We start from the raw sequence: 22,455 nt of genomic DNA, 5'->3' as shown, positions 1-22,455 counted from the left end.
ACTGGTGTAAAAAGAGGACCAACAAAATCTTATTTTCCATCGGAATTAACTTTCAGCATGAGTTTAATGTAGTTTTCATGGTCGGCCTACGCGTGTCTCCACTGAGTCTCTGTACTACGATGCACTTAGCGATCTACGACTGGTCTGGAGCTCTCGTTGATCTACGACGATTTTCAAGTGCCTCTTTAGCTACGATGGTTTCGGGAAACGGCCCGTACAACTAAGATCCATCGTACGATGGACTCTACGATCAACTTAGGCTTACGATGCTTTCGGGAAACGCACCCGTGGAGCTCTCGTTGATCTACGACGATTTTCAAGTGCCTCTTTAGCTACGATGGTTTCGGGAAACGGCCCGTACAACTAAGATCCATCGTACGATGGACTCTACGATCAACTTAGGCTTACGATGCTTTCGGGAAACGCACCCCTGGAGCTCTCGTTGATCTACGACGATTTTCAAGTGCCTCTTTAGCTACGATGGTTTCGGGAAACGGCCTGTACAACTAAGATCCATCGTACGATGGACTCTACGATCAACTTAGGCTTACGATGCTTTCGGGAAACGCACCCCAGGGCAAGAAAATACTACAATTATAATATTTGTAGCCAAAAGCTCTACAAAATTATTTTATCTCTAGCCTACTAGCTTGAGGTGTCCACTGTTTCAATGCTTCTTGATTCAGTGGCCATTCACATTTCAAGAAGAGATTTAATTCACAATTGTACAAGTTTACATCATCATAATTTATTTATGTACCCACACAGCACTTGGTTCTGCAGCAAGACCTACAGACAAAACAACTTATGGCACAGATTTAAAAACACCATTAAAATAATATACAAAACAAAACAAAAACAACAACCCACAACAACAGCAGCGGACAATACCTCCACTACCGACTACCCCTGCTCCCCCACACCCACATATAACAGAGAAATAGCAGTGGAAATGATAGAATGTCTGTACCTGTTACTCCTAGGGGATAGTGAATCGAGATCCTGAAGGTAAAAGATGAAACTCGGCATAGAGAAGGTAGGAATTTACTCGTAAGATGGATCAAGCTTTCCTCACTACCTGACCATTGTACAGGTCGGTAGGGTGCTGGACACCTAAAATCTTACTACTGGCATTGACTATTCTTAACAGAGCAGTTTTTGCCTTCACACCGAGACTGCCATACCACCATTGAAAAAGTTACAACAGACTCGATACAATATTTGTAAAAGAGAGACATCAGGGACCTGTTTATGTTCAACTTTGACAATCTCTGAAGATAGTATATTGTTGGCTCATTTGACAAATCTCTACAAATCTACAAATTTTAAGATAAATCTATTTATCTGCCTGCTCCTGTTCCCTCTAGGTGATTAAATACCAAGTTCGACAAAGTGTCTGTGGCATCCTCCACCCTTTAACCTTGTAACTTCTACTGTAACTGATGGGAGTCCGGGAACACTACCACCTCCAAACCCCCCTCATGCCACAGGTAGGATATATTATTAATTTCTCTGCAATGAGCGTATGTGCGTATCCTTCCACGAGGCTTGAGTGCGTGCAGTAGTTTGAGAAAAAGGCAGATTATGCTAATGAGATTGTGTGACAAACTCAAGGAGGATTCCTCACGCAGTGTTTATGTTGGGCTTGCTCTCTCGTGACTCCAACAGCCAATCTGGTACTTGAGATGAAGTGACCGTGATCATATCTCAAGTAGAACTTCAATTTCGTCCTCCCTGACTACACATGCATAGGCCTGACCTATTTGGCCTGTGGACAGGTGAGAGTTTAGTGTACGTAGGTTAAGATCAGAAATTCTCTGTTCTACTACCTCAATAGCCAGACGAGACCTCCATGTGTCACTGGTTTGGTAGGGAGGATGTGTGGGCATAAGTGTGTCCTCTCCTGTCACTCAGCCGTGGGATGCACAAGAAGGTGCTAGAACACAGAACTTGCCCTACTTTCTGCTCTTATGGAGAATGTAAATGAGCTAAAGTAATTTCTTGTTAATGCCTGTCTGATTTTAATTAACATTGCATCTGTCACTATAAAACGACTGTCTATCTCACTGTGATGCCACCCTTCATCTGCAGTCAGAGAGACGAGGGAGGGAGAGAGAGCTGAAATTCATAATTTAACTGAATGCCCAGAAGCTCTTCAGAAGAACAGGGATTTCAACACGGCTTTCTCAGGTCTAATCAACATGGGGGTGTTTATCTGCCTAACAAACACACATTCACACACTAAATGAAATTCCTCCCATCCACATACGCTTCGGACCCATACACTCATTTTCATAGTTTTACACTCACGCGCACACACATACACACACACGCACACTCAGCCTCTGTCAACGAATGATTCCATTCTATATTTAATTGCATGTTTTTTTGTTTTGAGAACCAGTACTGCACATTTTCTTTCTCCTTTTCTGTCTTCCATCCCTCTTGCGTTGTTATATTCATATTGTATACCAAGTTTTTCAATCCATGTCATACCTTTATGTGTATTCATCTGGAAATAACAACATTGACAGCAGCTTGAGAGACAGAGAGAGGGAGAGAAACTCATTTCAAGCATGTAGCACTAACGAGCTGTATTGTGCTCCAGGCTGTGTGTGTGATGGCTTGAAGCCGCTGTGTGTCTTTGTATGTGTGTGTAAGTGTTGTGTATTTATCCTTATTGACTGCTGAGGGATTCAACTGCTGAGGGATTCAACTCTCATTACTTTCTTTTCCCACTCTTCTTTATTTTGGTAAGGACAATGAGAAGGGGTGGGAGTTTTTATTGTACAAACGTAATAATATCCATCTCCATTCTAATGTGTTCACACCACTGTACAGCTCTGTGACAAAGATACATGCAGTGCACACACACATGTACTCACAGACAAACACACACACATACACAGAAGCGCAGCTCTGAGCCCATTAGCTTTAATATTTCAGTAGCGTCATAACATGCGCCAGCAGCCTTGTCACTTGCTCTCCCTTGGGAGGCAGATCTGGGAACAGCCTTCCCTGCCCTAACGGAACCTCCAACATCACGACGGAAACTCTCTACTGACCCTACATCAGAGCCTGTGGAGCCTGCTGGCCCCAAGAGAGAAGACAGAGGGAGACAAGTGGAGGGAGGGAGGGACAGAGGGAGTGGGTGGAGTAGAGAGAGAGAAGAAGAAAGGGGGAAGGGCAGAGGGAGGGAATGGGGATTGAGAGAAAAAACAAGTGAGAGGTCTGGGTTTGTGTGGGAGGAATAGAGGGAGGTAGAATAGGAATGAGATAAAGAGAGAGAGAGAAAGATAGAGATAGTTTGTGTAGGAGGGCAATGGGGGGCTGATTAGGCCCTGGTTTGAAGTGCTCAGGGGCTTACTCTCAAACACACACTCTGACATGCACACGCACACACACACACACACACACACACACACACATTGTAACTAAAGCTTTTGAACTACAGAAGACAGGGTGTCACGTTTAGGCATTCTGTCAGAAACCTCTCTTCTTTCTGTGAGGTGGAATATTTCCTTTTGTTCTGAACTTCATGTCTGTGATCGTGGGGTACAGAGAGTTAGGGCTACTGCATTATGGAGATGTGCGTGTGTGAGCATGTCTGCAACAGGGAGAGTGATCAGAAAGGACAGAGTAAGGACTAGACACAGAGAAGATCACTACACAAGGAATCCAGGCTTGCAGACACCTGGAAGGTTTTCTGTAAAATACAGTTGTTTCAAATTTCAAACACTGATGCTGGCCCACACACAACACACACAAAGGATCTGGTCACTATCAACAGAGGGGTAACTCGTGCATGATTACTAAATGGAAAGCATTTGGCATCCACAACTATGCAGCCCTTGGCCTGAATCTTTCATACCTGCTCACTTCCACACACACACACACACACAAACACACAGTGGCATATTCACACAGAAGCACCCACACACACTTTGAGCTAACAGGTCAGACTCCTGAGGAAAACCTACAGCTAACAACCATGAAGCCCAGAGGAGTCGTCCAGGCAGAAACAACTGGGCCATGACAACACCTCCCAAAAAACGTATGGTCATGAAACATTAACAAACACACAACTCCATACACACACACGAGATCACACACACACTCATGATGCCTCAACAAACATGTCATCATGAAACATTCACATGCACATGCACGCAACTAACGCCTCCATAAATGTGTTGATAAATCATTTAGGTGATTGTTTAGTGGTGAATGCTGTTCTTCCTCCTCATCCTCTGCCAACTAAACATTCCTGAGTGTCTGCCAGTGTCTGTCTCTAGGACCTCTGTAACCTGGTAGAGGGGTCTCTGTGGAAGACACCAGCCTCCTAAATATGCATTTGAAAAAGAGCCAGCCAGACAGACAGCCAGACAGAAAAGAGATAGTTAGATAGTTAGCTAGATAGCTAGATAGATAGATAGATAGATAGATAGATAGATAGATAGATAGATAAATAGATACATACATACATACATACATACATACATACATACATACATACATACATACATACATACATACATACATACATACATAGTGTAGATAGACAGACAGAACCTCAGTGTTGAGTGGCTCAGTGGCCAGAGCAGACACAGAGGACAGACGTTCTCAGGGAGCGAACACAAGAAGGGGAGCGTGAAGAATGGACGGGAGGAGAAAGGGGTGGAGGGTGAGTGAACACACACACTAACACCTAAATCATCATTGCAAAATCATTAGAAATCTGGCGGGGTAGAGAGGCACAGATTGGGAGACAAACCCCCCATTCACACACACACAAAGAAGGGCCTACACACTCACACACAAAGAGGCAGTCAGGTGGAAGGGAAAAAGGGGAGTTTTCAGAGATACACCCCTTCACACACACTCCTCGAGCCCTCCCACAAACACACAAACACACACACACACACACACACAGGCAGTTCCTCCATACTTCCCATCCCCCTGACATTTATTGCTCTCTCTGTGAGAAGTAGTCAGAGTTTCATTCACATGTTAACAAAAGTGTGTGTGTGGGTGTGATTGTGTGTGCGTATGTGTGATTGTGTGTGTAGCTTGATTAGAAATTCATCCATGTGTTGTTAACTATTGTGGGTAAATGGCAACATTTTATCTGTCTGAACTCAACCCTGACCATATGGCACATAGAGTACACTATCTTATTCTACCTCAGACTGCTCGTTTTCCCTTTTATACTTCCCTCCTCTCCTTCCAAACTTCTCTCTTTCCCTTCTACACTTCTGTCCTCTCCTTCTACACTTCTGTCCTCTCCTTCTACACTTCTTTCCTCTCCTTCTACACTTCCCTCCTTCCCATCTACACTTCACTGAGTCTGCAACCACTGCTGTACTGTTTGGAGCCTCCTAGGTCAGTAGGGGCAGACATGGCTGGAGTGTCAGTTGAAATCAGTCCCTCATGTATCTCAGTAATGTGTGTATTGTCTAAACACATCACCAGAGTAACATCTGAAATGTCCATTAAAGTTCAAAGCTATTTATCAGTCCATCTCTCTCTCTCTCTCTCTCTCTCTCTCTCTCTCTCTCTCTCTCTCTCTCTCTCTCTCTCTCTCTGTCTCATTCACTTGCTCTCTTGCTCTCTCAATTTTTCTCTTTTCCAGCACATCTTTGTGTCCACCTCTTTTCTTTCTCTCTCCATTCTCCCTCTACCTCTTTCTGTCACTCCAATTCTTTCTGTCCCTTGCTGCCTTCTGCTCTGTTCCCCCTCTTCCTGTCTTTCGTTGCTCCTCCCTCCTTCGCCTTCTGTCTTTCTGTCTGTCACACTCAGTAACATACTGTGCCCTTGACATCTAGAGTGTGATTTCTGACAGGCCCCAGGTCCTCCAGGCTTTAAATGTATTTGTGTGTGTGTGTCTGTGTGTGTGTGGGGGGGGATTTGCTCTAGGGTATCCTTACTTTAGAGGGTAAGTTTAAATATTAAACTACCCTTAACAAACCGACAGCATTCCAACACAAATTCAACACATGCACACTCCTACACATGCTCCAATTCGGACAGTAAATAGCTCTCCCTTGCGCGGATCTCTGCGTGAATTTGCGTGTGTGTCAGAGAGAGAGAGGGTGGGATTTAGTCTTGTTTTTTAATCAGTGGGATTTTGCAAATGGCCTTGGGCTTCTCCTAGGGACCAATTAGTGCATGTGACTTTAGCATAATAAATAAACACACCCAGACTTTCTCTCTCCCTGTTGCTGTCGTTGATTGTCTCTCGCACTTGAAAAACACACAGACACACAGGTAGCTTGAAAAGTTAAAAAAAGGCGCACTAATTCACTGGGCGCCTGTCGTCTCTCCTGCCTCCCTCTCTCAGTCACACTGACGGTGCTGCTTCATGTGTTGACAGCCTGTGCCCAAGCAAGAGCAGAAGGTTGAGGGCCTGAGAGAAATCCTCAGGCTTTTCCTCACCGCACCCATGTCCCCCTTCGCACACACCACACACACTCAACACATACACCCATGTCCCCCTCAAACACACACACACTCAACACATACACGAATAGACACCCAAAGACACACACTGGCGCACACAAACTCTCTCTCACCAGACACACATACACCCCACACACATCCTTTCCTGGGGTGTAAACAGGAGAGATTAGCAGATCATTAGCATATCGCAAAAGGGCAAAACACTAGGGGGAGAGGGCCTGTGTGTGTGTGTCTGTGTGCATGCGAGAGAGATGGCTTTTACACACTTAATAGCATTGTGTCCTGGTCACAATAACAATTATTCCATTATGTGCTAGGGGGCCAAGAACAACATTGTCACTAATCACTACTAAAGACAAACTGACTGGAGAGGGAATTACTATATTTCTAATCTCCAATTCTATATTTTTTCACACAAATAAAAAAAAATGTGATTAAACCATTGCTTTCATAAAATAATCTAATCCATGTGTCTAATTAGAAAACTGGTTTTAACAGGGGATCAGATCTGATGCATTGTCTGTCCATTTCCTGTGACCTCAGACAGAAGTGGACCTTTGACAGATCTGGGATCAGCTTGTCACCCCAATTCCCTAAGGAGAACATAGGAAACTGACCAGACATCAGCCACAACATAATTCTCCCAGGGTATTGTGTTGGGTTCTTATAACTGAGCCAAATACCTCACACATAACCCTGCACCACTCCAGCAAAATGTCAATTTCTTCTCATAATGAATTTGTAATCCGAAACACCCCCTTCCCCTCTACTCTGCTCTCCCTTCTTCTCTTCACAATCAGAAATCAGCGCCTCGCTGAAGAGAGAAAAGAGAATTCATTAAACTCAGCCACCCACGCTGGGCTGAAGAAAAACGGGGGTAGAGAGGAAGGGAGAGGGAAGAGGGGAAGGAGAAAGCGAAAGAGGGAGAAGAAGAGGTTCTCTCAAGCTAGAGGCCCATCGAGTGAAGTGGAGGGGGGTCACCTTAAAAGGAGAACTCTTTAGGAATAGAAAGAGCAGAGAGAAAGAAGAGAGTGCATCAAAGGACTAAAGGAACTCCTGATCAGCAGCGAGAAAGAAAGGAGAAAGAAAAGAGAGAAAATCTCTGTGTGAGAAGAGAGGCAGTATGTTTGACCATACTCTTGAGAATAATTAACATGCACATTGCACACTCAGTTCTTTGAGGTACAACCCTACTGTGTATTTATTTATACTGTATGAACTATATATCTTGTTTAAGAAACAATGACTGGCAGAGTTTGACCCTGTTGTCCTGACTAGAACCCAGTGTGACCCAGGCCACCTCTCCATCACCTGATGTCTGGCCCTGCTTTTACTGTAATCCAGGTGCTCTTAATCCTGCACATCCAGGTCTGGTATTGTTCTGGGAGTGTTGTTATAATCCAGCCAGGTTTAATCTGGCCAAAGCAGAGGCTTCGCATCAAATTAAACCCATAATGACCATTTATGACTGATTGACATAGATTACTGAGTTAATTTTCCAATTATCATAATTATAGTGTTAAATACAGTGTGAAATAATGACTAACCCATGCTGACACCTGAGAGCAGCTGTATGGTGGCGACACAGTCAGAGTGGTTGCATACCAAACAAAGAAGCAGTTTCTATCTTAATTATCCTCTATCCTCTAATTGTTTTTCAGCAATACATAGAAAATAGAACAATTAGCATCTCCTCTGTTATATTGTGAAACCATCTGTGACCATTTCTACATACACACATGCGTGTGCACACATTACAGTAACATACACACACCTTGTACATAAAGGCTTTTTACAGTCCTGAATGTCAGGACTCATCTCCAGCACCTTGGACTGTCAGAGAGAGAGAGAGAAAGAGAGACAGAGAGAGAGAGAGAGAGAGAGAGAGAGAGAGAGATGGCATGGTGCAGGGAGGAGGGGTGTCCTTGAAAAAGGACAGAGGTGTTCTACTGGATCTAATGTGACGGAAGGATATGAGGAACCAGAGCACTCATTCTGGCACACAGACAGATACACACACACACACACAACACACACAGACACACTTTGTGCAATTATATGGGGTTACTCAAGTTCACATGATTATACAGCCCTTGAAGTAGTGATAGCAGATGTAGCCCTTCAGAGTTATCAGAAGGCAGAGTGAAAACTCCATGTCTGGCTAATCATGGAGGAGCACTGGACCACACTACCTGAGACAAAATCCTTCCTCACCAACCCTGCCTTAAACACCCTCCCTCTTCACCAACCCTGCCTGGGACATCATCCCAAGGTCCGGCCAGTGGAGCCAAACTTCCGACTCCATATTCTCCTCCCAACTGGTTTGACCCCACATGGTTTCATTCAGTTCAGTGGGAATACCGTGTACCGTCCCGGCCCAAGACCAGGACAGACAGCATGGCTTCATACGTCTGGTACTGCAACAAGAAAACACTTCTCTCAACATGTCAAAGTGCCTGGTGTCTCTCGTCCCATCTACAACTAGACCTGACAGCGCTCCAGTCACCATCTACTGGTGCTCTGAGGAACTGCACCTCCAATCCTGTCAATCATCTGTGGAGGGCAGATTTGAAGTAGCCCACTTAGTTTCAGACACTTATCAAAAACTGATATGTAACGTATTAACTATATGAAAAATGTTGTTTTGAGCAAAGATGTTGGTATCACTGTTTTTCTGCACCGTAGTACTGATGATGTTTCATTAATTTGGTCATGTAAAGTTAGTTACTTCTCATCTGGAAGCATGCTGATAGATGATGTTCTGGAAGACACCAAGTTGATGCAATCATTGTGTTAAAAGATGAGCTCATACGAAGTCTGTCAAGTCTCCATCATTTGCTTCTCAAAGGGTGTTAAAATGTAAAACCAAACACACTACCAGACACACACACACACTGCAGTGTGAAATTGGGTCAGCAGTGGAGAGTGGGCTTTAATGCCGAGCACATACGCTCTCTAAAACTGATCTGCATATTCATGTGGGTGGCTATCAAAATGACACACAAACACATGCACACACACACACACACACTGTGGAGAGACTTCCACACAAATATAATGACATGCAGAAACATGCATACACATACAAGCACACGCAAATACATGCTGATGCTGATACTGAAAAAATGTCTGCAGAGCAAATGAGAGATGATCATTCTGTCATCTCTATAACAGATGTCTGGGTTACACTGTGGTATTAATATATACTACCACTAGTAATCAGTAGAAATTGATCATGGATAAAGGTAATGCTAAAGTCAAGTGGCTTGAAAATTCAGCACACACGTTTTAGTAAAAGCACAAAATAGAGACAAACACACACAAATCATCTCTGTCATCCTGCTGAACTAACATACTTTGATATGGTGGAGAGAGAGAGAGAGAGAGAGGGAGAGAGAGAGAAAGAGAGAGAGAGAGAGAGAAAGAGAGAGAAAGAGAGAGGTCTCCCCAAGGATGTACTTGTCAAAGCCCCTAGTTTGCATTTCTGACTTTCTCTAAGATGAACAGCAATTTTCTCTGACAAAGCATTTTCCTGCTTATTTGCCGAGTGAGGGAAGAGACAGGCTCCAGAATGAACGTGAGAAACAGCAAGGAGGTAACAAAGGAATCAGAGGCAGTAAGCAGATAGTTATGAAGCCCTCATGGGGGTGGGGGTGGGTGGGGGTGTCTTTTGAAGATCGAGACAGAATGTGTGTGTATGCGTGTGTGTATGCGAGTGTGTGTGTTTGGGGACTCACATGGCGAGGTCTGGGCATGTGATTTATTTCAGAATATTAATGTCTCTTTGATCTCTTCCGCTTAAAAAAACACCCTGCTGGGATAACACACACACACAGACACACATCATTGTTGCATTCCTCTCAATTCACTGTTCAGCAGGCCACATTTATGCATGCATGCACACACACAAACATACACACACAAATATCATACACCCACACAGGCACACTCCAGGGTGTCTAATCTACTTTAACTATCATCAAATCCATAGAGATCCAATTACAAAGATACAGGGATATTTGTCTTTCTGTGTGCACCCTAAAAGACTAATTAAATTTTCATGTAAAGATAAAATTATTTGATACAACACAAACGTCTTTTCATTTTCATAATTGCTCTTTGCTGAATAATATATTTCGAAAATATGTGTTATGACTCCGAATGAGACTACATTTCAGAGAGGACGATTTCTGGCATTCTTATCTGTCATGCTCTGCTTTCTTGTGTGAGGATTAGGTCAAACTAAACTATCAACCTTTCCTCTGATCTATCTTTCTCTCTCTCTCTCTCTCTCTCTCTCTCTCTCTCTCTCTCTATCTCTCTCTCTCTCCCCCCCCCCCCCCCCCCCCTCTATCTCTCTCTCTTTCTCACGTGTGCGATCAAACACACACAAGTATACACGCACAGAGTGCAGTGATGTACAACCTATAGGTACTAGGAGTATTGAGAAGCATGTCTACATTCACGGAAGAGGCCTTAATCATGTACTCAAAGAGTTGTATCGGTCTCCTCTCATACAGGTAAGCAGCGGAACAGGCGAGTTGCACATTAACACTTCGTTGATTTTCTGTGCTAGTTGCGCCACCTCGTGGTTAGTCGTCCTTATGCAGAAGTTTCGCCTGTCATCCTTAATCATTTTCAATACAAATTAAGAATAATTGAAAATCAGATGAAAGCTTAGTCCATACGTTTTACAAAGATAAACAGACTAGAGATCGTATTGACAATCTACCATCAGTTCAGTCTCCCCAATTGCAGCAGGTAGCTAGGCCTACTGAATCAACTACAATTCCCATTTCCAAAACTTCCCAAAACACATCTGTCATGGGCGGGACTTACTGTAACGCAAGACGCGGAAACTCGATTCAGTTCGTTGGGTCAAACTATTTTACATTCAGAAATAATGGTACACCACGAATTGACTGCACGTCTCAATGATGGTGGGTATAAAAACTGGCTTAAGGCTGGAATCTGTCTGCTCCATCTACGGGAAGGGTTGCACGCGTTCACTAATAGGGAGATGAGACGTTTCCATGAAAATCTACTCAATCGAAACCAGAGCCTCCGGCGGCCGTGTCAGCGTTCTTGCAGACCTAAAAACAACCAGGTTGTCAAACCGAATCTTCGATCTTGTCACCATTGCCATGCCGTACCAGTCAAAACAATTAGTGTTTCATGCTCATATTTTTCACCCGATAAAATGTGCTTTTGTGATAGTTGTAATCAAACTGTGTTTGTGTGACCTACCCACAGCTGTATTCTGAGTGTGTGGTGTGTGCGGAGTGGCGGTCAGAGATCTTAAAGCATCACACACATCCTGCGGGGACAGTAAACTGGGGGAACTGCAGACCCCAACTCTGGTCACAAGACCACTGGGAACTGGCAAAGGTAGGGTACAGCTCATATTGTCCCTCGCCATCCCTCACATAACACCTGCTTTTTAATCTCTCGGTTTCTCCATCCCATCCCTGACATTTCCCTTCATCCTTATTCATTGAATCGCTCTTAAGCTGCTGTCAGATGATGAACTTCTCTGCTAACCTACCACACCGATACCCACACCTTTTGATTTCCAAGAAATGTAAATATGGCATTGAGGTTTATGTCATCTCTCTGGACCTCCTCCCTCTGCAGGCCTACATGCCTCGGGGGCAAACTGGGGAGAAGGGCTCAGATAAGTGTGATGCCTCAGCTCTGCTTAACCTCCTCAACTACTGTGATCACTTCAGCTACATAGACCAGGAACGGGTCAGAAAGGTGACACACCCACACACTCACAACTATGATTTGTTTTTCTCCTTTCTCCTTTTTTAATGTGTGTGCATGTCTCGACAGGTGATCCATTGCAGAAATGAGCTGATGCATTCCTGTGGTATGCAGGTTGGTGATGAGTGGATGAGGCGATACAAGGCGTGCTTGGAAAGGCTCCTGCAGTTGCTCACCAATGTTCCAGAGGTGGCAGCAGCCAATCAGCAAATACACAAGGTCAGGGAAGACTGCCGGTGCTAGTGTATTGGGTAGCTGTATTTTTGTGAAGTTCACCCTAAATATGTTTTTGTTCATGTGTTTTAAGACGCTGACTGCTGAGTGGTCAGTCTGTGTTTCTGGGGTGGATCAAGTGGACATGTCTGGGGAGGACAGACTTGAAATTGATTGTATGAGCCAATGGGAAATTGAGGCTGGCTCCATTAGCCAATGGGAAGTAGAGCTGCTGAGAGAACGGTTGCAGGAAGTGCAGTTTAACGCTGATGCACAGGTACTTACTTTTTTATTTTTTCGCTAACTTTGAGAGCACATTGGATAAAGCTGTACGGAGCCTAAGTGAATCCTTTTTCCCTCTCTCCTGGTAGGAGTTTGGGGAGATGCAGAGCCTGAGGGAGTTTCTTCTTGCCAACCCAGATCTTGGAGAGCAGTTGTCTCCAGAGCTCCTAGAGATCACCTCACTGGGGAGGAAAAGAAAGAGAGAGGAGCAGAGTGAGCCTGTTCAGGACTGATGTTACCTTGGGAGATCTAGGATTTCGCCTCAGTCCATCCTTACCCTGTGTATAAATCCTTAACATGACCTCTGTTTAGTGTAGCTGCGGGCTTGCCTCGTGAATACATCTCCATAAAACATCAGAGGCACGTAAATTCAAAAATGCGTTTTAACTGTTCGTCCGGAATTTAGGTATCTTATTGTTCACGTAGAAGCCTTTTCTCTATGTATACAGGCTACATATTGCATTTTATTAGACTCTTCAACCTCTTGTGTTTCTACTTTGTTTATGCAGCCTATGAAGGATTACTGAAAATCATAAATGTTTGTTAAATGTCTGTTCTTATGACTCTTTTGCAATAAACAGTGTACCTAGTGAATGAGGTTTGCTGCATTGACATTGAGTGGTCTGTGTGCTCCTTTCTATTTGTAAAAGATTTTAGATTTTTTTATGCGATAGCCCAAGTTTTCTCTTATGATTTGTTTATGGAGGAGAGCAAATAAAACACATTTGGCCATTGAACCCACCGTTTGTAACGAACTTGTTCATTTCCATGATGACGTGATGCCTTTACGCACGCCTCCAACACAGACAGCGAAGCAGGGCCGGGCGCTTAGACACAGAATTGTATTTGTCTGTGAGAGGTGTGACGTCCATCAGAATAGACTTGGATAGAAGTCGATCTTCATTTGAAATTGGCATCGTCATGGCTTGTTTCACAAGGTTTGAAGATGACGGGTATAAAAATTGGATTAAAACTCAAATGGGTCTGCAATCTCTTAAATTACTCCTACAGGATTTTATAGAAAACGAAACCGAAACTTACCATACGTTTCTACGTAATCGAGTTAAAGGAGCCAAGTGTCAAAACCGATGTGAATTTAAGAAAGGGAAGTCTAATCAGGTGATTGTTTGACAGATCATTGTAGGCTATCTCATGATTTACTGAATGATAGTTCAGCTAACTCTAAAAGGACTGTTGTTCAAATGAACGAATCATTATATTTTGTCTCCATAGGTTTCTGCTGTTTGTGAGCGCTGTAAGCCTTGGAAAGATGAGATCCTGGCAAACTCCAAAGGTCCTCTGTTCTGGAATAATTGTAAACCCTATCTCTGGCCAGAGAAAAAATGGGAGGTGGCTAAAGTAAGTACTGAATCACTACTGTAGCCCACACTTATTCGATTCATGTCTGGGTGTGTACATTCATTGTATGTGTTATTGCATTGTTAGGTCTACATGGCTCGTGGCAATGACAAGCACACGTCTGTTGACCAGTTTGATATTTCTGCTTTCCTGAATCTCATGACCAACTGCAACCACTTTGACTTTGAGGGCAAAAATAAAGTAAGTACCAATACCAGTACCAATACAAGTAAATACCAATACGTTTCACACCAGCACAAGTACAAACATAAATATTCCCAAGCTACAAATACTTATTTTTTACTCTAAGTTAAGCATTTATTTTCCGGTAAGCATCTATAAACATCATGTTGACTTTTACACTGTGAAGACAGTCATGCAGGTGACCAATGTGAGGAACCGGGTCATGCATACAGCTTCCTGGCATGTGAAGAGGGAGGACCTAGAGGTTAACCTTCAGCGAATCAGAGAACTTGGTAGAGCACTGGAAGGAAAGGCACCCAACATCAGAGCATTGGATGACGATATCAACCAGGTGTGTATGTGTGTGTGTGTGTGTGTGTGTGTGTGTGTGTGTGTGTGTGTGTGTGTGTGTGTGTGTGTGTGTGTGTGTGTGTGTGTGTGTGTGTGTGTGTGTGTGTGTGCGTGCCTGAGAGCATATGTGTGAGCATATCTTCTAACTGAAGTTACTGAGTGAATGATAACTTGTTTCAGCTCCAGAATATAGACTTCAGTCTGATCATTGAGCTCACCAAAGGAAGAGCACAAGGTCATACCAGTGCTGGTGTCAAGCATTCAGAGAATATGCTAAAGTTGCAAAAGTTCCTCAGTCAAGAGCAACAGATCCTGAAGGATCAGTTGGAGTCCCTGTCTAAATGCTATGAAGAGGACAGAGAAAAAGCTTTGACTGTAAGTTAAATAAAGATGCAGTCAGACGTATACCACACCTATATCTCCATGGTAGACACACCCACAATAAGATATGGTATGTAAAGAAACACACACACTCGAGTCACAAAGGTCATGTGTGTGTTTCACAGCAGGAGGAGCTGCAGGTGTTGAGGGTGTTCCTGGAGGTGAACAAGGACCTGGCGCAGAGTCTGGCACCCCAGTGGGACAGACTGAGGGAGGTGCAAAAGACTGTGGAACAGCACGGACAACAGATAAACACACTCACAGGCAGAGTGGACGTACTGGAGCAGAACTCTCCAGGTAAGGGAAAACCATTCCAATTATTTTCAGCCTCTGCATAGAAAACTCTCACTGTGAAAGGACACCGAAATGTGTGTTTGTGTTGCAGATTTTGAGTTTGGTGCAGGTATCCTGATGTTTAAAAACCATCTATTTGAGGAGACCAAAAAACGCGGATGGCCTGAACCGATATTCTCTGAGCGTAGAGAATCCGCTGGTAAATGACCTGACACAAACACACACACACACACAAGGACACATGCAAGATGAGGCCTGAGAAATTCATCTTTCAGTCAAGGGACTAAAGGCCTTTTCAACTCAACCTTTGGTTTTGTATCTGTGTATTCAGGATACAGAGGCATCGTGAAAGTCAATGGTCAGACATTTACTGGTTCTACGGTTTGTGGAAGTATAAAGAGAGCACACCAGGAAGTGTCAAAAAAGGCTCTTGTGGGCCTACCCAATCAGACTGCAGACCTCAGTCAGCCAGCCAATGACCAGGTGGAGGTAGAGGCCTCCAACATGCCACCCAATCAGACTGCAGACCTCAGTCAGCCAGCCAATGACCAGGTGGAGGTAGAGGCCTCCAACATGCCACCCAATCAGACTGCAGACCTCAGTCAGCCAGCCAATGACCAGGTGGAGGTAGAGGCCTCCAACATGCCACCCAATCAGACTGCAGACCTCAGTCAGCCAGCCAATGACCAGGTGGAGGGGGAGGCCTCCAACATGCCATCCAATAAATTAAGAAAGCTCTCAGTCACAGGTACAATTCCTCTCAACAACCTTGTTTAAATTGAGCACAATTCACATAACATCAATAGGTTCCCTGTCACGTGACTCTGCAGGTTTGGCCTTCTATGGAAGTGTCAAAGTGGACCTCAACCATGACATCTGTGAAGAGGGCCATGAAGGGGATGCTGTGAAATCTGCATACATGAAATTAGCCCTATTGCTTGGTCTGCAGGGTTAGTAAAGTTTCATGAGAACATCAGCCAGCGTGTCCTATATTCATGCCCTTGTTTATTCACAGTTCTTTACCTGCAGATCCCTACTGTCCCTAGTTTCCCCAGGTTCGTCCTATAAGGAGACAGCTCTGCAGTACTGTCAGAGACGGGATGTCCCGCTTCCACAGGAGATCAGCCAATCCACCGGCTGCACCCTCAAATTCAGTGGACCCATTACCTATCATGACCAAGGTATTGTGACCAACACCAAACCTGTCTATTGTGGTTACACACAATATCATGTGTGAAAGATAACTTTCAATAAAATTACACATTTGTTTGTCAATATATATCAATTTTTTTTTTACACAGACACTTTTTTACATGTTTTTCCTTATAGAGGGCTCCAATAAAAAGAAGCAGGCACAACAGCAGGCAGCTAAAAGGGCCCTGCAGGTCCTGTGTGAGTTCCTGGGGAAGAGCGAGGTAAAGGAAGACAACTACATTGGAGCCCTGAAGGAACTACTAGAGGCTAGGGGACAGAGTAAACCTGTTTATGACGTAACCGACAGAAGAGGAGGTACAGGGGAGGAGAGAGGGGCGGCCATGGTTGAGGAAACAGGGGAGGAGAGAGGGGTGGCCATGGTTGAGACAGGGGAGGAGAGAGGGGCGGCCATGGTTGAGGAGACAGGGGAGGAGAGAGGGGCGGCCATGGTTGAGGAGACAGGGGAGGAGAGAGCGGCGGCCATGGTTGAGGAGACAGGGGAAGAGAGAGGGGCAGCCATGGTTGAGGAAACAGGGGAAGAGAGAGGGGCAGCCATGGTTGAGGAGACAGGGGAGGAGAGAGGGGCGGCCATGGTTGAGGAGACAGGGGAAGAGAGAGGGGCAGCCATGGTTGAGGAGGTAGGGGGGGATGAGAGAGAGGCGGTCATGGTTGACAAGGAAGGAGGACAAATGTATGTCAATCAGAAAAGGAAGGGTGAGAAAGGAGGACCATCAAGTTCAGGTGAGAGAGGGAGTAGTGTGGAGGGTACAGGAGCTAAAGGCCTTCAGCCTATAGCTGCTCCCATGATGCATAGTGTTCAGGCCTGTGAGGGGTTTTCATCAATGGACTGGACTTCTGTACCCATGGATACCTGTAAACCCATGGAGGTCACACCCACTCAGCCAGAGGAGTGGAGCATCTCTGGAGGTGTGCATGTTTAACATTCAAACTAAATGTATCATTCATTCAGTCCAAAATAATGTTTGGTTAAGAGCCTAAGGAAGTTAAAGTAATGGAAGAAAAGTAGAAAACATAGGATAAGATAATCCTTTATTTGTCCCGCAGTGGGGAAATTGCTGTTTGCAACAGCAGCAGGGTACAGAACAGCACTCAGAGTACAATTAAATATAGAAAATATAAAATACACGAGATACAAGACATGAATAAGTAATGAGTGACATACAGCCAAGTTATTGCACGTGAGAAAAAATATTGCACGTAATATTATTGCACGTAATTGCATAAATAAATATTGCACATAGTAGTGGTTATGGACATGGTTCAGCTGCAGTGTCAGCAGTGTCATGACAAGATCATAGGGAGTACAGCATCTAAAGGGTGCTGTGCTCGGGACAGTATGTCTGGTTATAACGTGAAAATGTCCCTTATCTCAAACCCAGGGAAGTTCATATGTTGTGTGAAGGTAAGGATAAAGAAGGAGCTGGCACCCTCTGAAGCCTCCTGCCAGGAGGGGGCAGTAGAGGAAGCCTACATGAGTCTTCTACAAGCTCTGTCTCTAGGAAAAACAACTACACCAGGTACACACACACACACATGCACACCCTTGACAATATTGATTAAATAAAAGAATGACTGTTGACCTTTTGGGTCTTTTCTAGGTTGTGAGCGTCAGCGTGTGCTAGAGTTCTTCAAGCAGTCAGAATGTGTCCCCCCGGTGGAGGAGAGTGACATCACAGCTGAGAGGAAACACAGGTGCAAACTAAGCATCATGGGAGAACTCTCTTTCCACAGTCTAAGTAACTCTTTAATTTCTCACAAAATAAGTGACTGTGTTTTCAACTTTCATGCAGTCTATTTTCTAGCTCTCTTTCGCTCTCCTTCCCTGACATGTTTTGTGTCCAGAAGGGGCAGCTAAAAAGCAGCAGGCAGAACATAATGCAGCTAAGGAGGCCCTGAGACATCTGAAAGGTCTGCTCGGAGGAAACAGACAAATCCCAGGTCAGCATTCAGAATTGGACTGCTCAGGCAGCCTAGACAGGTACTCCATATGACCCTGGTCATAGTAAGAAGCCACAACAAGAACTCCAGGCAGTCATCAGTTTCTCCATGTGTTGGTTTAAACCTACTCAGCTTTGGCATTAAAGTAATAAACATTATCCGTGCCATTGTGTTACCATCCTATATTTACAGATTCAAGTGAGAACTACAAAGGTAGGCTGCAGGAGCTAGTCATCAAGCATGGGGGAGGAGTCAACGACATTGCATACCATACAACCGAGAATCACAACACTACAGCAGGTTTGGCATTGATGTGCAGAAGTTCTATGAGAGAGAGGTTTCTCTCTCTCTCATTCTTACTTTCTCTGTACTCTCCTTCTCTCCTATCCTATCTCAAGTTGTCTGGAGATCTGCCTCTTAGATAAACTTCAGCCTATACTTACTGTCTTCCACAGCAGGTCAGGTCACAAAGGAAAGCAGAGTGGTCTGTGGTTCCAACCCACGTGCAGAGGGGTCAGTTAAACATGCTGTTGCCACGGAGACTACACCTGAAAACCGTGACCCACCTCAGGATGAAAGAACTTCCAAGATGCACTCTGACATACTGACAGGTGACATTACATACACTATTAGATTACATTTCTTGTTGTCTGGGTGTGGCTTGTCTTGGCTTTCATTTTGATATGCTTGTATTTTTCATTTCTTTACATGTGTGATTGTTCAGGGATGAAACAGTGGCTGGCGTGTTCGGGTCTGCGTGATGTAGAGTGTGAGGATGTGACTGTAGAGCAGAGGTATGAGTGGAGAGTTTGTGTGGGGTTTGAAGGTTTTACCCTCCAGATCAGGGAGACGTTTGGTTCTAAGAAGGAGGCGATACGCCATGCCTACCTCCGCTTGGGGCTCGCAGGACAGTTCTGCCACCAGGATGGTGAGTTTTGTTTGTCTGTCTGTAGGATCATCGTTGTCAAGGATGTTAATGCTAGTCGCAGTCATTTCTCTATTTTTCTACAATATGGCTCAAGCACAAATCTATTTCTCTCCCTCTTTCCCTCTCTCGTTACAAGAGTTGAAATCCAAAGAAAAAATGAATCGTTTCTTCGCCAAGCATTCCTTCTCTAAACCTGGGGAGACTGTACACGAAACCAAAACCGGACCTAGTTTGACAGGACTTAGTTTCTCCTGCTCTCTCACTGACATCACCTGTGTGTTCACCTACTGTGGAGAGGGTATGGTGCTGTAGGAAGAATCAATTACTTTTCATTTACATGGATCCTCGTATCTGAAAAAGTGGTTCACTACTTTGTGTGTAATTTTCAGGTTCTACGGAGGCTGCAGCTCATCTGTCTGCTGTACAGAAAGCTCTTTCCTGCCTGTGTCCCCTCTTTGGCTATGCAAGTCTTTCCATGGACAGTGTAGTAGATGAACATGAAAGACTCCGGACTCTGCTGGAAAAAGAAAACCTTAATCTAGCTAAATCCGTTCCAGAAAGAACTTGGTTCAGGAGTTCAGCCAAGCTGAAATTTAAAAGGTTAGTCCTACCGTAGAATACAGTATTTCACTCTTATTCACAAGTGTCCACAGAAACACAGAATTTCCATTTAGAGCAGTAAGTCATGGGAAGCAGGGAGTGGTTCATTCAGACCTTCCATCAGGCCCTGTGAGGTCATGGTTTCACAAGGCTCACATTAGCTCAACTCACTATTGATCAGTTCGGAATAGAAAGGCTATACTATATTCTTTGCAGGGAGTCATGAATTGATGTTTGCTATAAGAGTATTATTGTAGGCTACTTACAAAGCCAAGCCTTACAAAACCTACTACAAAGCCGACCCTGATTTGACCAACTTTCCTCCAGACAATGTAAGCCCCTGTGTTGGTGGAGGGGTTTCTAAACCTTTGTCTCATTTGCAGGTACAGTGTAGAGACAGAGGGCCAGCAGAATAAGAGAGATACCAAAAACCAACTTAGCAGGCGTTTACTACGACTACTGGGAGAGGATACAGGTTTGTGCAACCACAATAGCATACACACAAGGGCTTACACAAGAGCTGGAACATGCTGGACAAACAAAGTTGTCAAATGGGTAGCTCATTGTCTTCCGATGCTCTCGGCTGCTATTACTAGAGGTGTGTTTGCAATGCTGCTTTGTTGCTGCCTCCACCACCACTGTTCTATTTTGTTATGTTAAAGGTTGGGCAATCTCAGGCATATAGCTTTTTTAAAGCATAACCAGACCAGCAATCTTAAGGATATTTGGAGAAATAAAAATGATCAACATTGAGAAATAACAGATAAACAGACTCTTGCAAACAAATACAGATATTGTCTATCCACCTGTCTATCCTCCAGCCTCCAGCAATGTTTCCCCCAAGAAAACTATGGAAGAGTGGTTTGTAAAGAACAAGCTGGAGAAACCTCAGTTTGAAGAAACAGATGGGAAGTTTGGGACCAGAGTCACCTTTTCAGCCCCTGTTCACTGCATCACAGGTCTTTTAACACACGTACTCACTTCTAAATAATAGCTGTCAACATGTTAATGTATTGTTTATGAATAATCATGAATAATATATTGTTTTTAATAGAGTAAAAGGTGTTTATAAACTGTATCACAGGAGCACATGTTATCTGTCTGTAGATTGGCAGGACAGGTATGAGGAAACAGAAAGGCAACTGGTGAAGGAGCTGGGGAAGAAGATCCAATACTTGAGTGATGACAGCAGTAACCCTTGATTCTACTACGTAGGACTGGATTAGGTCTTGAGTAGGGATACACCTCTGTAGATGCACAGTCAAATAGACCCAGTATGGTTGTTGATCCAGCTGCAAGTGTCACACATATTCATTGTACTCATTCTGATTTTTATTTTAAATATATTTCAAACCTTATCATGTATTTGGTGATGGAAAGACAGAGGGCCAACTGGTGACTTTGTCAATTGGTTCGGAATGACCATATTCATAAACAAGGTCATTGAAAGTTATTCACTTTGATAATTCAAAGTGAATCAATGAATTATAAATGTTCTAGCCGTCCTCTGAGGATGTACTACTTTATAACAGGTGAGATGAGTCTTGCAATCTGGTTTTCAGGCTTTTGGTTCGGGTTGGTAATTGCTACTTCTGCATACAAATAGAAACCTGTGTAAACACTAATATATGAATGTTACAAATATACTCTTGAGTCACACCTTCTTTAGCTGTTTGTTTACCCGTCCATATCAAATGGCGAAGAATGACCAGATTGACCCCTTGCTATTAGACTTGAACCCTGTTCATTTGATGCTTTGTATGAGTAAATGCCACAGAAGTTTTATCAGAATGATGTAACTTAGATATGAATGTGTAGGCCTCGGCCTTTGGATGAAAGAGTTATCTGTGCTGGTCTCAGCTTTACAATTTGTGTTGGAAAAAGTAGAACAAAGACACATTCTGATAACATCGTCACCAGAGTTAGGAGAAAGAAAGAGGAGTACCAGTTGGCACTTGATTTCTGATCCTTTTCTGATCCACCATTTTTGTAATGCTCTGTTCTTGCCTGCAAGCTTGTATTAAACTCGATCAAACATCAGAACTCTTGGTCATTTGTTACTTGGTCGTATTCAAGACCGACTCAACAAACCAGGGAAGCATATTGACTTAGACACTAACAATGCATTGAAAATGAATAAACATTGAATAAAATCTGAAGGCACAGTAATTTACGTAGGTTTCATAAACCGCGTTCACACAGTGCTCCTCTGAAAGTTCATATGCCACATCCTGAAATGACAACAACGTTTCAACATGGGTATTTTTGTGGTAATGTCATCTTGTGTCTTGCCATGCACATCAAAACAGCAAAATAGTTCAAATCACACACTGATCAATTAATTAATAATTTAGGAGCTTGGATATAATTTATTTGATATTTGAAATTACCATAAGGCTGCACTGCAGATTTTAGACATGTGCGATATGGATCAACTTCTGTTTGCCTGATATGTATCATTTCCTGTTTAATGCAGACAATGCTGT

The 22,455-nt window shown here is 43.8% G+C and overlaps 3 protein-coding genes across 7 annotated transcripts; all 3 read left to right on the top strand.

Moving 5' to 3' along the window:
- The first annotated feature begins 11,280 nt into the window (after positions 1-11,280).
- zgc:153935 (uncharacterized protein LOC777611 homolog) lies at positions 11,281-13,332 on the top strand. Of its 5 annotated transcripts, none has more exons than XM_047027965.1 (6): positions 11,281-11,566; positions 11,713-11,847; positions 12,094-12,216; positions 12,295-12,444; positions 12,533-12,715; positions 12,810-13,332. In XM_047027965.1, the coding sequence occupies exons 1-6, from the start codon at positions 11,363-11,365 to the stop codon at positions 12,951-12,953; spliced, it is 939 nt and encodes a 312-aa protein (XP_046883921.1). In that variant the 5' UTR covers positions 11,281-11,362; the 3' UTR covers positions 12,954-13,332. The 5 variants fall into 5 exon arrangements, with proteins under 5 accessions (XP_046883921.1, XP_046883923.1, XP_046883922.1 ...); XM_047027967.1 differs by having other exon boundaries at positions 11,287-11,566; positions 12,340-12,444; XM_047027966.1 differs by having other exon boundaries at positions 11,287-11,566; positions 12,813-13,332.
- Positions 13,333-13,499: 167 nt separating this feature from the next.
- On the top strand, positions 13,500-16,916 carry LOC124472326 (the record flags this gene model as incomplete). The annotated part of the gene is made up of 12 exons (XM_047027101.1): positions 13,500-13,562; positions 13,742-13,825; positions 13,954-14,079; positions 14,167-14,280; positions 14,450-14,614; positions 14,794-14,988; positions 15,120-15,291; positions 15,380-15,487; positions 15,620-16,036; positions 16,119-16,238; positions 16,335-16,469; positions 16,618-16,916. Coding segments are annotated over exons 1-12 (1,998 nt in total), but the record flags the coding sequence as incomplete, so codon positions are not given.
- Positions 16,917-17,068: 152 nt separating this feature from the next.
- On the top strand, positions 17,069-22,009 carry LOC124472824. Its single transcript, XM_047027915.1, has 12 exons — positions 17,069-17,409; positions 17,883-18,020; positions 18,102-18,239; positions 18,346-18,441; positions 18,634-18,741; positions 18,897-19,052; positions 19,166-19,369; positions 19,506-19,667; positions 19,759-19,969; positions 20,353-20,444; positions 20,791-20,928; positions 21,077-22,009. Exons 1-12 carry the CDS (start codon positions 17,073-17,075, stop codon positions 21,169-21,171), a joined length of 1,875 nt encoding a protein of 624 aa, XP_046883871.1. The 5' UTR covers positions 17,069-17,072; the 3' UTR covers positions 21,172-22,009.
- The last annotated feature ends 446 nt before the right edge of the window (positions 22,010-22,455 follow it).

The sequence above is a fragment of the Hypomesus transpacificus genome, chromosome 10, assembly GCF_021917145.1.
Source record: "Hypomesus transpacificus isolate Combined female chromosome 10, fHypTra1, whole genome shotgun sequence".
NCBI classification, from domain to species: domain Eukaryota; kingdom Metazoa; phylum Chordata; class Actinopteri; order Osmeriformes; family Osmeridae; genus Hypomesus; species Hypomesus transpacificus.
Note: the sequence above shows the minus strand (reverse complement) of the source record. Positions and strands in the feature narration are given on the sequence as shown.